At 37.1% G+C, this 16,694-nt stretch overlaps 2 protein-coding genes across 2 annotated transcripts in view; both read left to right on the forward strand.

Moving 5' to 3' along the window:
- The window catches only part of LOC107732185 (gamma-aminobutyric acid receptor subunit alpha-3-like), a 146,253-nt gene that overhangs the window by 11,312 nt on the left and 118,247 nt on the right, over positions 1–16,694 (forward strand). The gene's annotated exons all lie outside the window — the stretch shown is intronic.
- Positions 12,777–13,377, forward strand: LOC107732183 (C->U-editing enzyme APOBEC-2-like). The gene has a single exon (XM_016543459.1). It carries the CDS (start codon positions 12,777–12,779, stop codon positions 13,368–13,370), a length of 594 nt encoding a protein of 197 aa, XP_016398945.1. The 3' UTR covers positions 13,371–13,377.

Raw genomic sequence — 16,694 nt, forward strand, 5'->3', positions numbered from 1 at the left:
TTTTTGTGTTTGAACAAACTCTATAGGGCTAGTATATTCGCTTATGGGTTGAGAAATTCATTTTGCGCGTCATGATGTAAGCTTTTCATTTAAACGCATTTTAAGCATTGTGGTTTAAAAACTAATTTAACTGTTCAGGGACATTAAGCAGTGGGGGCAGAATTCATTTTGGCAAATGCGCGCGTTAAGACGGTTTCTAATACGCGCGGAGCGCACTTGCTCATACAGCGCCTGACTGGAGTTATTTTTCGCGCCTTGTGTTTAAACGTTCGAACACACATAGTTATGTGTCAAAATGCCTGTCTCCGACCTCGTCAACACAGTTATTTGTGTCTTAAATGAACGTTAATAGTTAAAGATAAAGCATGTGCACTAGTTGGCATTAATTCATAGCCCCGGGGCCCAGTGAGGTCTTAATGCGGCCCTGGTTACAGATTGTACTGCAGAGATATTGCAGAGTACTTTTGTATTATGGCAGAAACAGTTTGCTATGTTTCTTCTACAGTTTCACATCATATTTCGAAATATTTGGTATTTGAACTTCTAAACTTTCTCAAAAATTTTCAAAATAGTAGGTCATTTTTGTTTAATCAGGCTTGTTTAATCAGCTAAATAGAAAGCGAGAGTCTGTTCATATTTAACAAGTATAGTTTCCATCTAATATCTAATCCTTTTGTGTATATAAAGTCAAGGCATGAAGTCACTTCACGGTCTGAAATTATCAGTTTCCCCTGATCATTTAAAATGTTGCAGTACTTTAATGGTGTGCCATAATTAATTTTAATGAGCAAAAATGCATGTGATTTTTTTATTTATTTTTTTGGCTAATGGTTCCTTGCCAGAGCACTCTATGCTCTCAGGAACCATTGCTTGAAACCTCGACATGATGTATGATGCAAAGGTTTTATTAAGTTTGGAGGTGTACCTAATGATATGCCATAAGAGAAGAGTATCAGTGTTGAGAGACATTAATGTTAAATGAGTGCTGTGCTTTATCATACTAGGTAAGACACTATTTCTGGTAGTGTTTTCAGAAGTATGGATAATTCCGTTAGGGTTAGGGTTATACTTATTGTTGATATATACTTATTGTTATTGTTGATAGAGTTGATACTTATTTTTAAAAACACAACAATACTGATGCCAAGTACCGGTTGGCTCGGTACCCGCTGATAGGCAGCGGCTTTCAAATGCTCCTGTGCATATTTGTGTGAGCACTCTGTGAAGAGCGTCAGCGGTTTCTATTAACAAAGTGTTTTTGTGGTGTTGAGCATTGTAGCCAATCACAAACATGTTTGATGAGCGCATGAACGCAATGGCCAATCAGAAACTTTTAAGTCAGAATCCACTCAATACACCAGAGCTTGTTCAGTTTGAGCTCTGCAAGCTCTGGAATCATTTCTCTATAACCAACAAAGTATAAATATGAATTAAGAGATTCAATGTGCCATAGACACTTTTTTTTATTATTATAATGGGAGATTTCACTTGGTGAGCTTGCGCTGTGGGTGAACTTCATTGATTATAAACGGAATGCTCTTTGCTTGCTTTCTGCATATAACCCATTCATAATTGGAATACATTTTTGCAAATTTTTGGGAGTGATAACCATATTAAAACAATATTTAAAGTCTATATGCAAATGTTTTATAATGTATTATTAACTTAATAGCATTAATAATTATATAATATTCTTTGTTTAATATTTGTATTTTCAAAAAAAAAATGGTTACGATAGTTTTTGCTATAGTACTGAATTGGTACCGATAACTGTGGAATTTTACTGGTACTTGTAACGACTACTGAAATTTTGGTACTGTGACAACACTAGTTTTTGGTAGGGCATAAGAAGACATTGTTTCAATGTTCATCCATTCCTACATAGTTGCAGGAATGCTGGAGCCTTATCCCAGCATTCTTTGTTCATATTTCACATAAACATATAAAGATTGTAAGAATGGTCTCTTGTTTGATGCAAAAAGAGAGCTGCATGTGTAAACACAATAAAAATGTGGCTGTAAAAGCTGTGGCATGTAATCAGAGCATAGACACACATTCTACAAGAAACTCAGCTGTTCATGGTGTTGTTTCAGACTCACATGAATGGACTTCTAGAATGACAATCATTATTCCTAAACACTAGCAAAATGCATGTTATTCCCAGTTATCCTGATGAAGACTGTGCTCAGAGTAAACAGCATTAGCATCAGCTAGTAACGGTGCTCATGTATAGAGATGGAGTGATAAAGTGTGAACCATTCTGAACTAATGCAACGAAAACACAATTTGAGATCACTTCCCTCCCCTTCTTGTCTGCAGCAATCAGTGGAGATGCCTTGTTACTGTTCAGCTCCAGTAGGCACTTCTTATGTTTTTCAGTCTGGGGACCAAAAACAAACCACGATAAAGTGTTGTTTTCTTCAAATAACAAAAGATGAAAAAACTGAACTTGAGGTGTGTTGGTTACAGCAAAAGTTCGTTATTTTTGTTGCATTTTAGTATACAATCTAAGGGCATCCTTAATACGACATAATACTGTATATCAAACATCATCTACAATATGTAAAGACTGTGAAAAGATCTACAATTTGTCCTTTTTGAGAAATATGTTCTGATGGTAACATGCCTAATTTAAACCTTTAAATACAGCTAAAGAGGATTGTGACCCAAAAGCTTTAAAAAAAGACCATGACATTTGTGCCCACAACTTCTGTGCTCTATTTCATGCGTAATAAGTAGGAATGTGTGCAACAACTAATTTCAAAGTCGTTTAAATGGAAATTTTGTAACCAACTAGTCTAAAGTGAGAAACACTCAGAAGACAGTAAAAAAAAAACCCTGTGTGAATATCTGATCCATTTGGAATAAATTTGATCTATGAATCAAACAGTTGAATAATTCCAGATACCTAATGATTTGAGTTGTTCTTATTTTCCATCTAACTGTTAAAATTTACAACACTGATGGCAACAAAAGCGGCAGACGGGCTGAATGAAAAAGCAAATTCACTCTCTCTGACATTAGGTGGTGCTTTTGAACAAACAAAAATACAGCAGTTACCATGGTTACCCCTGTAAACAAAACAGCATTGCTTTTATAAACACTAATTATTTTTCTTATACGGAGATAACATGAAAAAATGTGAAAAAATAAATTAGAAAAAAACATTCTGAAGAAAGTCAGTTCCCTTTCCTTCACAATGTTTCCCCCTTTAAACCAGTAAATACGCTCCCACACCTTGCTCGTCTTCCAAGCAGAAATTACTGAGCAGGCACTGATTGACATGAAGAAAATGCATGCATGCAAGGTCTGAGTTTAAAAGAAATGAATCTGTTATCCGCTCTAGATATCCACTATGTTTTATTTTAAAAAAGTAACATTAAAATTACAACATTTTGACTAGTCAACTATTATTTCCAATGTCGACTAGCAGCAGCAATTGTGTTTGGTTGAATAGTGAGCTATTCTCGCACATCCCTAGTAATAAAGTTTGTTCCCCACAAATCTATCCTATAGCTTCACAAATCTATCATATAACTTTGAGCTATTTTAGATTTAAAGCAAGAGATAGATTGCATAATTATCTATAGCAATATAACACTCAAATTGTCTGAACTAGCTTGACAGCATGAATTGCCAACCACATTTACAAGAGCATATTGGACATTTAGCAAATCATCCTTTTTTTTTTTTTTCTTTTTTAAATAAACAAAATGTTCATTTTTGGGAGAGCCTTTATTTACTCTTTTGGGGCTGTCATGATTGGTGGTCTATTTCCAGTTATCTCCATTCATCCCAGCATAATTTATTGACAGGGAGTAATCACTTCTCTCCCAATGAGGATTTGCTACCTAGATAACCTCTACTAGATTTCCAGGCACCCATGACTGCCTATTGATAATTCTCATTATTAGTATCTTCAGAGATCTCCCATATGCAACTGAAATTAGCTGTGTGTTTTCAGTGGACCACAGCCTTTACAACACCAACACTGGTGTGTGTTGTGTGTGGGGGGGTGACAAATGTGTGGTAACAGAGCATATAACCAGATAAGAGTGCTTAGCGACAAGCACAGGTGGCAGTGGTGCAGTGTAGCATTTTATCTTCAGAACAAAGCAGTAATGCATTAGGACAGGTTTCACCCACTAGGCATGCTGGCATTGCACTTGCAGCTGGTCTCAATTGTAATGATGAACATTATCATCATCATCTATGTGTGACCAGTCATAGCAGCATGCTCTAGTGATCCTAATTGCCACATACTTTTGCATAATTAGTGGTGCTTGCTGAGGCAGGCATCACTGTTAATATTGCTCACACTAATGTTAATTAATTTTAATAAAACCCTAACATTAAGTGTGAAACTTCAGTGCCAAAGTTTAATACTGTAAAATTATATATCAAAGCACTTTCTAGAATAGTGCTAATACTTTTTAAATGATTGGATTTAGTGCCTGACACATGATAAAATTGATAAAAAAAATTTTTGATGAAGTGACTGAATCTTATTTAGGGACCATAATATCATTAAGACTTAGGGGTGGGCTCTTTTGACTTGACCAGTAAGCAACCACCCAGAATACCATAACAAACGTCTTCTAACTTCTACTTTTTCTGCTTTCTAAAAAAAGAAAAAATACAAAGTTATCATGAAATTCTAGATGGCGCAGGCTGTTAGGTTCTAACTCAATCTGATATAATTACATCATTATTCACATGGCACAGCTGATTGGTTTCTTTTCACATCAACAGCCAATAAGCTTGCGGTTCAGCATTTAAATATTGTCTAGTGCTTGCTGTAGCAGTTGCAGTTCGCTTCAGGAACTTTCCACCTTCCCCAGCTCCACCTGTATAGATCTATAGGTGTTCTCTGTGAATGGACTTTTGTTATTTATCCAAAAATAAGTTGTCATTGTGTCATTGTCAGTACATCTCTGCATTTTTTTGCAGGTTTAAAACTTCACTGTATGATGAACATTTGGATAAATTATGTACATACATCTTCTCTTTAGTTTTTCCTCAGACCCTTTGCCATAAGTTCAGAAAATCATACAAAGGATTGAGTATCTTAACAATATCTACTCAAACCGTACATTTTCAGCACTGAATGCTATCTATATAGCTGCTCTTTACGTGTCAGGCATTTCAGAAGTGATGATTAATGGATCCCTTATTTCAGTGAAATGAAAAAAAAAGAACCTATAATCCCAATTGTTTACAGCACTGATTATTTTTCCATTCTTGGAAAAGAACAAATTATGAAGAAAAGAGAAAGAGAAAGAAAAGAAAAAAAACACAAATATACAACCCTGCATTTCTTGCAGCTCTAGACATGAACTCTATTTCCTGGCCTCCTGGTCATGCATATGCTGTTCTGACATATGATGTCTGACGTACTCCAAATGATTAACGGGCAGCAGAGGTGGTGGTTGATGTTCATTTATCAATCAGTATGCCAACAAAGCCTACCCCATCATTGGTATGGCACTACAATTCTCCATCCTCCACACTAATTCTGGCTGTCAATGTGTTTTGCCAGAGGAGGGGCAGGTACTGGTTTGAAGTGCTTCATATTGCCTCAAGAACATAGGCAGTCCACCCTGGAACCCACTTCAGCTCCCAACATGCAAATCAGTTCTTAAGGGAACCAAGGTTGCCTACAGGCTCATTATTTGTTGTCAGCTGCCTGCACCTGTTTGGCTGGAGTGTGTGTGTGGCTCCAGTCTTATTGTTATCTGGTTATCAGTTCTCTCCTCTTTAGTTGCATTGCCAGAGATGACAGTGCTGTGTGTGCTGCCTGATCCCGGGACCTGTCAGTGTGAATAGTAACAGGGGGCATTTGAGAGGACACCGCTACCATGCTGCTAGTCTGACAGAGGTGTCGGCTGTGCCAAAATGGTGACTTAGCACTAATGCCAGCTTGAGTTACAGTTTGTTAATAGTGCTGTGTTTGTACAAGGGATGTCCAAAATGACAGAAGAGTTACCTGCACAACAGACTGACAAATTGAGGTTTGTTTTGAGGTTGGTTTTGGGTTTAACTGACCCTCAGATGTGTTGCTTTGGGGTGATTTTGTAGACCTTTTTCTTGTATTCAAAATCAGCCAGATGGATTGCAGTGGAATGAAACAATGCAGGGATCTCAAGATGGCAAAAGTTGGACTGTTTTTAGTGGAACTGACACGCTGTCCCAAAATATGTCATGTTCGTGGTGGGACACTCAAAAAACAGCTGCAATGTGTTTGGGGTGGGCCAAGACATAGCACTGGAGCTATAAAGGAGATTATTTAAAGATACAACTTTTCCCCAATGATTTTACAGTGCAAACTGTGTAACAGCTAAAGCAAGTACAGCATAGATAGATTGTTTTATGTTCTCATGTAGCATAATAAGTGACTGAATGGACAGCAGCACTATAGTGACCAGTCTAACCATTGCAACTGGCTACATAACTGCATTCCTAATGCCAGCTTCAAATGTTAACACCTCCATATCCACGTGATCCCACAGATGGCAACCTAGAAATGATTACTGTTAATAACCTGAAATTTGCTGTTTAATAACCCAATTTCATTTTGCATTCGTAGATATGTATGCAAGATATTCGGAGCAAAGCTAAAACGGCACCACAAATCATTTGTTTATGATGGCCAGCAAATACTTACTGCAGTCTACAGAGTCATTAGTACATACACTCTTATATTAGGTCTAAATGTTTTGTTATTATGTGAATTCCATTAAATCTGTGAGGATTCCATTCCTGTGATGCTTAAGCATTGACATTTAGGGCTGTTAAGAGTGAAATATTTGATGTAACGACCAGCATATAAGCTAGAGACCTTGTTAACCATGAATGTGGAGGAAGACATGACATTAAGGGTAGCAATATAGTCTGTCATTACCGACCATGGAAATGTTATTTCTGGCTCTAGAAAGGCAGGCATCCCACAGCTTTATTACTCACATAACATCTCTACTAATGATGCAGAATTAGTTGTAATGGTGGCTCATTAATAATAACATAAAATAAATGAATAAATAAAAAATTGATGCTGATCAGGCTTTTTTATAAAGTAGCATGATATTATAGCATTCAGTTAAACCACTTTTTTTCAGTTCAGACTGCTCTAGGGTTGTCATAGGACATGGTATATATTAAGGCTGGGTGATATGGCAAAAAATAAAATCTTTTTTTTTTTTACATTTAATTAGTCAACTTAAAAATGTAACTACAGCATGTGTTACGGAAGGAACAGAGGAAGCGTGCGGATCCATATGCAGAGCTTTATTCAAAGGCATGGTCACAAACAGGCATGGGTCAATAATCAGCAAACAGTCATGAATGAGACAAGACAAAGAGTATTCCTAGGGCAGGCGTGGGTCATCGATCGGAGAACAAAATCCGGAGGGCTTGACAAAAGGGGTAATCTGTAAACACGAGCAATAGTCCAGGCTGGGGCAAACAGTATCCAAGGCAGGGTCAGGCAAATGGGGTGACATGTGCCAGAGCTCACGACGTTCCGACCTTCAGAATCGCACCGTGTACGCCCGCCTTTAGTGTGGTGCAAGTGTACATAGTAATGAGCGGGTGATCTCTGGTGGTGAATGAACGGAAGTGCATGGGCAGGATTCGTGACAGCATGATTCAAGTAACATTTTCTTTATTAACCATCTAGTTAAAGAAAGTTCTATTCCAAGTGCATGACATATGAAGTTGCCAACATGGTGTAAATATAAAACAAATCACTTTAAAAAATATTTGCATAAAAGATGCATGAAATATGAAGGCACATATTGTAAAAATGTGTCTTGAACATACATGTTCAGAAATAATATAAGAAAAATGCTAAAAAAAAAAGTCTCAAAAGTCAAGGTAATTCAAATTAAAAATGACTAAAAGTATAACACCATTAGATGATTACTAACAATACATGTTTTGTAAAAGCAGAGAAAATAAGCTTTCAGCCTTGTTTTGTTTTGTTTAGGATACTTTCACGTTGCATGACATATCATAATACTGAATTGCCAACTCAGTGGTTCAGATTTCTGCAATGTCATTTCACAGAGAACCTACTGGGATCAAATTAAGCTGCAAGGTTGGTTCATGAAAACAAACAAACAAAACTACTGAACAATCCAGACTCCGCACCATTTAGTAAATGAGTTTTGAGATTTTAAATCACTGTGGATTTGTTTTAATTCAGCTGTTTTAATTCTTTTTGAGACAATGTAATATGCACGCAGACACTAACACAGCATTGTTGATTATGTTATTAGAACAGCATCCTTTAGAATTTCCCATTTAGATGAACTGCTTTTAAATTATTCAATATCCACCATGCTAGCAATGCTCCTGAGGCCATGTGTATTTAATGGTCTTCAATTAGCCAGGCACACACCAGACTATGTGTGTGTGTGTGTGTGTGAGAGAGTTAGGGCTGGGCGATATAGCTAAAAAATTTATCAACGGTATAATGTTTCATATCGTTCAGTATCGATAATTATTGACATTTGTTATAACCTTTTTCAAAACAAATGTTACATTTTTTTTTAAATTTAACCACTGTATTTTTAAATTAACCCAATTTATTGAGACAAACAATAAATTGGGTTAATTTTTTGTTTTAACAGTCAAACACAATAAAAATGAAACAAATATCTAATTTCTAATGTTTTATATGCAGATTAAATAGGTCTTAAGGAAACTTTTGGCTTGTCTCCTGAGGCCACAGGAGGGCGAAATGAGCAAAATAATGCAGCAGATTTAAATTGTCAACGCAAGGTAATAACTGTCTATAAAAAAACTGTGCATTACGTCTAAATTAACTAAATTATATTAAATTAATATAAATCAAATATAATTTTGTAAATTGCATAAACAATTATGAACAAAACAGCATCATGTATTTATGCATTGCTTAATACAAAGAACCGAATCGCCCATCACGCAGATTGCATTTAAAAACATAAGAGATGCAGTGAAAAGGAATAAACCTCCACAAATTCGTGACGTGTTTTCTAAAAGTTTAAACTTACTTTTACTTAAGCAAAAATCTGTCTTTACAACTTTTACTTGTAATGGAGTAATATTTGACCAGCAGTATCTGTACTTTCACTCAAGTAATGGAGTTGAGTACTTTGTCCGCCTCTGCTCATAGCACGTGCCTATATCATGCACTATATCGGACATTTTGTATATCGTTATCGAAGAAGGTGTACCGTCAATAAATATCTATACCGTTTTATCACCCATGCCTAGTATGAGTCTTTGGAGGACAGTGATGGACAGGCAAACTAACAGCACAGAATTACTGACACAGCTTGGCATGTACATTAAGTTGGTCAAGGTCTTTTGACCTTTCGCTGATGCTTTGACAGTTCTCAGCAGCTACACATAACTTTCTTTTGACTGCTTGTTTTTCCAGACTTGTGAGTAGATGGAGTTGAGTACTTTGTCCGCCTCTGCTCATAGCACGTGCCTATATCATGCACTATATCGGACATTTTGTATATCGTTATCGAAGGTGTACCGTCAATAAATATCTATACCGTTTTATCACCCATGCCTAGTATGAGTCTTTGGAGGACAGTGATGGACAGGCAAACTAACAGCACAGAATTACTGACACAGCTTGGCATGTACATTAAGTTGGTCAAGGTCTTTTGACCTTTCGCTGATGCTTTGACAGTTCTCAGCAGCTACACATAACTTTCTTTTGACTGCTTGTTTTTTCCAGACTTGTGAGTAGCTGCATCAGCCAGTTTTTGGCAAAGGAACGTTTTTTACTGACTTTGTCAGTGGTGTCACAAAGCATGGCAGCTATGGAATTGTGGATTTCTTTAGAAGACCGATGACAGGAAGTTTGCAATTTATAAGAAAAGTCCAAACAAAAATTAAAATCATAATGTCATCATTTACTTACCCTCATACCCGCACCAACAGGAGGGGGAGGAATCGTGTTACTCTCTATACTGCACTTAACCTGAGGGCTTCCTACACTTTCAGTCTTTGAGGAGACATGAAAAACAGCGCATACCGCAGGAACGGTATAACAGAAAATGTTTCAAATTGCGGTATACTTTGATAACCCCATGCCTAATATATACTGCAGGGGTGGCGAACTCCAGTCCTGGAGAGCCGCAGCCCTTGCAGAGTTCAGCTCCAACCCTAATTAAAACTCACCTGCCTGTAGCCTCTTAATAACCCTTCAGACCTTGATTAGCTTGTTCAGGTGTGTTTGATTAGGGTTGAAGCAAAACTCTGCAGGGCTGCGGCTCTCCAGGACCGACGTTCGCCACCCCTGATATACTGTATATATATACACAGTACAAAATGTAATAGACAATCGAGTGTTATTTCAATAATTTAATCCCCAAAAAAAGTCAAAGTACTCTAAATGACTATTTTAGGACGATTCCAAGGGCCCGACAAGGGAGAGGAGGCCCGGAACGCGATTTTTACTGAGGGGGAGCACCCAAAGCCCTGCCCCCCGGTGTTTAAATACTGTTATGAAAATTTCATCATCGTGACATCCCTAATTCAAATGTATACATCACCCCAAACAAGGCATGCGACAATCAGGGACAAAGCGAGCAAATGTGAAACCTTTGTCAGAACATTTCTTGAGGTGGCAAATTTTGAATTTTTAATGAGTGCAAGATTTGACGGTCACAGTCAGGATGGAACCGTGCACACTTGCATAGCATGACTGATATTGTCCACAACCCAATCCGCTATGGAGAAAGATTCGGTTCGGAACTACAAACACAAATAAAACGAACTATAAATATGCTGGATATTCATGAGAGCAACAGTTAAGTAGTACTTTGACGCCCTCAAAGGGGTTGAATTATTAATAATCAATATCTAACTAAATATTTATTTAACGTTATCTGAGTTATATTTCATCTGCAACAACATTGTGAACTTGTATAAGGATATGAATTGGACATGGACAATTTTAAATGTATCATTATGCAAAAAACATGAGCAGAGCTTTCAGTATGAAAGACCCATGACTGGCAAAGCAGTGTGCTACTTGTTTTCTCTCCAAAATGGCAGGAATAATTATTTTAGTGTTTTCAATTTATTCAATAATATATGTAATGTGTATATGAGGATGTTAACTGTGACAGGATGATTGACAGGCCAGTTTACAGTGACAAAATGCAACAGAGCGCATTTTTATGATAGTGTGTCCCAAAGCTTGCCTACTCTTCTGCTACACGTTCATAAGTATCTACTTTTTTTCTTCTCAAAAAGAGTATAGTAGTTGAATTGGGGCACAGGACAACAGTATACGTTCTGTATCAAAGCCTTCCTAATCAAACATTGATTCATTTCATCAGATATTTTGTAGGAGACCTATTTCAAGATCTGAAATGGATGGGTCAGGAGAGGTAAAGGAGATATTCAAAATATATATGTAGATATGCCACCAAGAACAGGGGTTGGAAATAATGGAATATACAGTAGAGGTTTTAAATGAACTATTTCTGCATTGTACTAGTGCTGTAGATGGAACATCATGTGTAAAGGTGCCACAGCTTTGGGAAACGAAAGCCAGATCAATAGGGTAGATAAAGGACTTATTTGCATGCTACCCTTGTGCTTCTACTGTTCTACTGTGCATGTCTGACAGCAGACTATAAAATCAAGGGTAGCACTGCTGCAAAGCCTACAAGCACCTTGGAACTTAATGTTTTTTCACCTTTTAATTTAAGATAAGCCACAGCAGCAGGCCAATGTGGGATGCCGGCGTGGGCAATATCCCATTTCTCCTCGTTGTCAAAGGTGCTGGGACTTCAATTCAGCTCTTTCTTTTTACTTGAATCAAAGTATGCAAGGCTGTGCATGTGTGTGAGAGTTTCATTAATCCTTTGACATTTATTCATATACACAGGAGTTGCCTCTAGGAACACAGCAATAATTGCTTTGCAAATATAGCAGAAAAAATACAGCCTACTCTGAATGCAATAGCTTTTGTTAAAGAAATTACTTTGTGTTTGTTGAGTTCAAGTGCTGCTTTGCAAAGGGATTGCAGTTTTGTTTTGGGTTCTTTGCAATTTGATTGAAGTCCACTCCTAATTCTCTATGCACTTAATGGAACTCTAATGCAGCTTGTATATAAATGTTCATATTAATCTCCCTCTTTTTTATTTTACAAGTGAAAGCACTCCTATCAGAGGCATGTTTGCCCCTAGCAGCTGTAGATACAGATACATATCCATAAAAAAAAACTTCTGCAGAAGTTAACAGAGGAATTGTGACTGCAGGCTGCCATTTGGCAGGCTATGAGAGCAAAGAATCTCCAGACAGTTTAATCAAATCCTTGCAGTACTGCTCTCCACAGTAGGTTCCAGCAAACACTTGTCACAAACAGGTTATATTCTCATACACTGATGTACAGTATCCAATAAAGTGACATAGATTGAAACAATGCAATACATTGGTTTTAATGAAATAAACAAATAAATAGTGTCCTATATTTGAATATAGTGAGGTTACCAGTTCATGAAAGTTTTAAATGTAATGGTTCACACTTCTTATTTTAATCATGGTTTTAAGGACATGTTATATATATATATATATATATATATATATATATATATATATATTCAAGACAAAATATAAAGATATTATATGGGTTAATCAAAATTGAGAAATCAATAGTTTTAATCCAGTCGTACCACAGACTCTGGACTGCTGGGAAATATTACAGGTAGAACTCCTCCTAAATACTTTTATGCATTTTTCAAGAGTGAAAATACCTTGTAATGCGAGGAGGCTCCAGCAGAGGGCGCCATGCAGGTCTTGAATTCACCTCCTCATGTGTCCACAGGGATCGCATGGACCCGTTTTTCTACAAGTTCCAGTTCAAGAACGTGGAGTACTCCTCCGGCCGGAACAAAACCTTCTTGTGTTACATGGTGGACCAGGGGCCCGGCTCCGGAGGGCTCCTCAGGGGCTTCATCGAGGACGAGCACGCGAGCGGCCACGCCGAGGAGGCCTTCTTCCAGCAGGTCCTGCCCAACTACGACCCCGCCCTCAAATACACCATCACCTGGTACATGTCGTCCAGCCCGTGCGCCGCCTGCGCCGCGAAGCTGGCCGAGATCCTGAAGGCCAGGAAGAGCCTCCATCTGTCCATCTACTCCGCGCGGCTCTTCGAGTGGGAGGAGCCTGAGATCCAGGCGGGGCTAAAGGCGCTGGCGGCCGCCGGCTGCAAACTGCGCGTGATGAAGCCGCTGGATTTCACCTACACCTGGAACACTTTCGTGGAGAACGACGAGCAGACGTTCACGCTTTGGGAGGACTGCCAGGAGAACTACGAGTACTACCAAGACAAACTGGCCGACATCCTGCAGTGATGTAAGAGACGATCTTTAACGAACACTTACACGAACAAACACAACTATTGACATTGAAACAGGGATATTATAGTCCACTAACGCTAAAACTATTTAAAAAAAATTCTGTTACTTAAAAGGAAAGTTCACCCAAAAATGAAAACTCTGTCATTAATTACTCGCCCTCATGTCGTTCCAAACCCGTAAGACCTTCGTTCATCTTCGGAACACAATTTAAGATATTTCTGATGAAATCCGAGAGCTCTCATAGAAAGCAAGGGTCCTAACACGACCAAGGCTCGGAAACGTAGCAAGGAGATCGTTAAAATAGTCTATGTGACATCAGTGATTCCACTGTAATGTTATGATGTAATGGTCTACAAGAATACTTTTGGTGCGCAAAGAAAACCGAAATAACGACTTTATTCAGCAATTCATCTCTTCTGTCCCTTAAAAACTGGCTGACAAAATTAACACTCGTTTGGAGCAACATGAGGATAAGTAATTAATGACAGAATTTTCATTTTTGGTTGAACTATTCCTTTAAGATGTCCACAGTCCGCTTCTACTTGTCTTTTTGTGTCCTACTAACATATCAGTGAAAGATGGTGAAAATAAATAAAAAAATACAAATATTATTAATTATTTATCAGAAATTGCTTGCACTTTTTTTTTACACTATACTCAATTAGTATAGTAGTATACTATACTAATTGCTTTCATCTATAGACAGCTCTATTTATTTAATTATTCATCAGAAGTTATTTTCAGTATCTGTGGAAAGCTCTCTTTCATTCTCTCTACCTTTCTCTCTCTCTCTCTCTCACACACACGTAGAATGAACCATGTTGTCAGGACTTATACTAATAAAATAGCTCTGCTGCTAAAAAGCTATAGCACTGCATTTCTCAGTAGTGATGTGGTAACATCACTATTTTGATGTAGTTGCTTTGCTATTTGCTATTATAGATGCTACTGTCCAACACAGCTGAGAGATGAGACAGACACAGGTAATAACACGCCCAGTCCCCTCTCTCTGTACAGAAATGGCCTAAGCCTCAGTTTACTAGTTATAAAAATGACATTTTATTATTACTAATGGACTTTTATGACACTCTTAAACTAGACACTGTTTCTAACAAGTTGCATAGGAAAAGGTGGACAACTTTCATATTTTCTGTGCTGATTTTAGTGGTGTTGTAATGCGTGTTGAAGAGCACTGTTGAGAGCACTTGAACGCTTACATTTTTGGAAAAGAAAGCATACTTGAAGTCTAAAGCAAAGGCATCCAGAGTTTATTTTGCCTTAGTCGTCCCATCTATGTATACAGTGTATTTGGTAATTGCCATTGACATGATGAGTGGGAGAAGTTCAAAGACTTTATCCCAGTGATAAAGGGACAGGCATCTGTAACTGGTGGCTGTCCAACAGGGGGTCACAGAGGTCTGACAGACTGGAAAGATCATGACGCTCATCTTGTGCCGAGGGGCGTCACTGAAGGATGCACCATCTGCTCCAGCCAATAGAAGAGAAGCTCAATTGCTTAAGGGCTAATTTTGTTGTTTGTAGCTCAGCATGTGAGTGACCAAGACCAAAGTGAAGAGCTAGACTGTCCCAACACCCCTCAGGCCGAGAGGGCACCTGTTGTGCCGGCAGTCCGTTGAGGTCTAATTTATGAAGCACAGCTGTAGCCCGCAGTGACTTGTGTTGACCTCTCAACTTTGCTTGACGGCTGTGTGATCTGGATACTTCTGTTACAGGGTGAAAGGAATTTATGGTTCACTTGGGTTCTCTGACACGTTACTTATATTTCTAGCATTATGTTACTTATATTCCTGGTCATACCGCATTAGAAAATGTCATTTCACGTGTTTCACAGGTGTTGACATTTAATTTCCCTAGTCACCCCCCTTATAGTATATTTTGATGATTTGTATGTAAATTTAATATAATTTGCTTCAGGCTGTGCTAATTCAACGTCTGTGTGCTAAACTAAAGATATATGAGATATACATATTTCCCCACACAATCAGTGCAGGAAATGCTCACATGTAAAGATGGTAAATTGTGTTAAGTTTGGAAAAATGTTGAATAAATGGACATGCAAGAATCCAAAATTTATATAGACATACTAGACAGACATGCTGTATTTGACTATTTAATACAAAACCACTGATATAAGACTAGCGGATAGAGGAAAGGTTTAGCGACGGAAGTGTGGGTAATTGAGTTTCCTTCCACTCAGCACTGTTTATACAGGGCTTTTTCTCTTTCATTTCTTGAAAAGACGTCTGTGTGGATTTGTGAGAGATGGCGGAACAGTGATGTTATTGTATAGAGGAAGGTTTGAGCGTCCTTTCTCTGTTAATGCCAGCTAAGATGAATATTAGTGTCCAGGAGCCAACACACATCGAGTCTGTTTATATAAACTCTCTGTTGTCCTTCTGCTCTCTCTCTGTTCTCTCGCTAACTCACACACACAGAGTCTATTCATACAAGCCCTCACACATACACACACACAGGCACTATTTATACGATGTCTCTCACACTTATGGCATGCACACATTTTTTTTTAAACATTGTAGCATCAGATATTGGCACCATTCAGAATTGGATTGAGAGTCATTTCAATTCCTGAATTTATATTGATGTAGCAAATCGGATGTAAAAATGTAATTCAGATTAAGGAAGTAAAATAAGACAAAGTGGAATTATTCAGAGAAATTATAAATGTAATCTAATAAATATATACATTTATCAATTTAAATAAAGTTGTGTGTATATTTATATACACATACACCATATAAAGGGTAAAAATAGCTATTGTTATTATTGATTAACTTTAAATTAAATAATTGTATAAATATGAATCATTTTAAAACAGTGTAATCAAAGTATTATTATTATCAAATTTGTATACAACATTTTACATAGTTGTTGTTATTATTATTATTATTATTATTTCACATGCATTTTATTTTGATTTATTTGATAATGTAATTATAGTCATTAATTTACATAGTTTTATTATTATTATTGATTATACGTTATATTTAATCAAATCAAATGTTATGACAAATTACATTTGACATATAAATAGTTATTATTGCATTTTATTTAGATTTATTTGATTAATTTACAGTGATTGTTTTACATAAAAAATAGGTGGTGATGGTGATTATCATTTATGAACTTTTTACAAAATTGTATTTTTTCGTGTACTGTCAAATTGATTAATCACGATTAATCGCATCCAAAATAAGTGTTTGTTTACATGTGTATGTGTGTATATATATATATATATATATATATATATATATATATATGTATGTGTGTCTGTGTGTA

This window comes from Sinocyclocheilus rhinocerous, unplaced genomic scaffold, assembly GCF_001515625.1.
Source record: "Sinocyclocheilus rhinocerous isolate Xijiao unplaced genomic scaffold, SAMN03320098_v1.1 scaffold2564, whole genome shotgun sequence".
NCBI classification, from domain to species: Eukaryota; Metazoa; Chordata; class Actinopteri; order Cypriniformes; family Cyprinidae; genus Sinocyclocheilus; species Sinocyclocheilus rhinocerous.

Coding starts and splice junctions, on each gene's coding strand:
- LOC107732183 (XM_016543459.1), top strand. CDS start 12,777: ATGCGAGGAGGCTCCAGCAGAGGGCGCCATGCAGGTCTTGAATTCACC.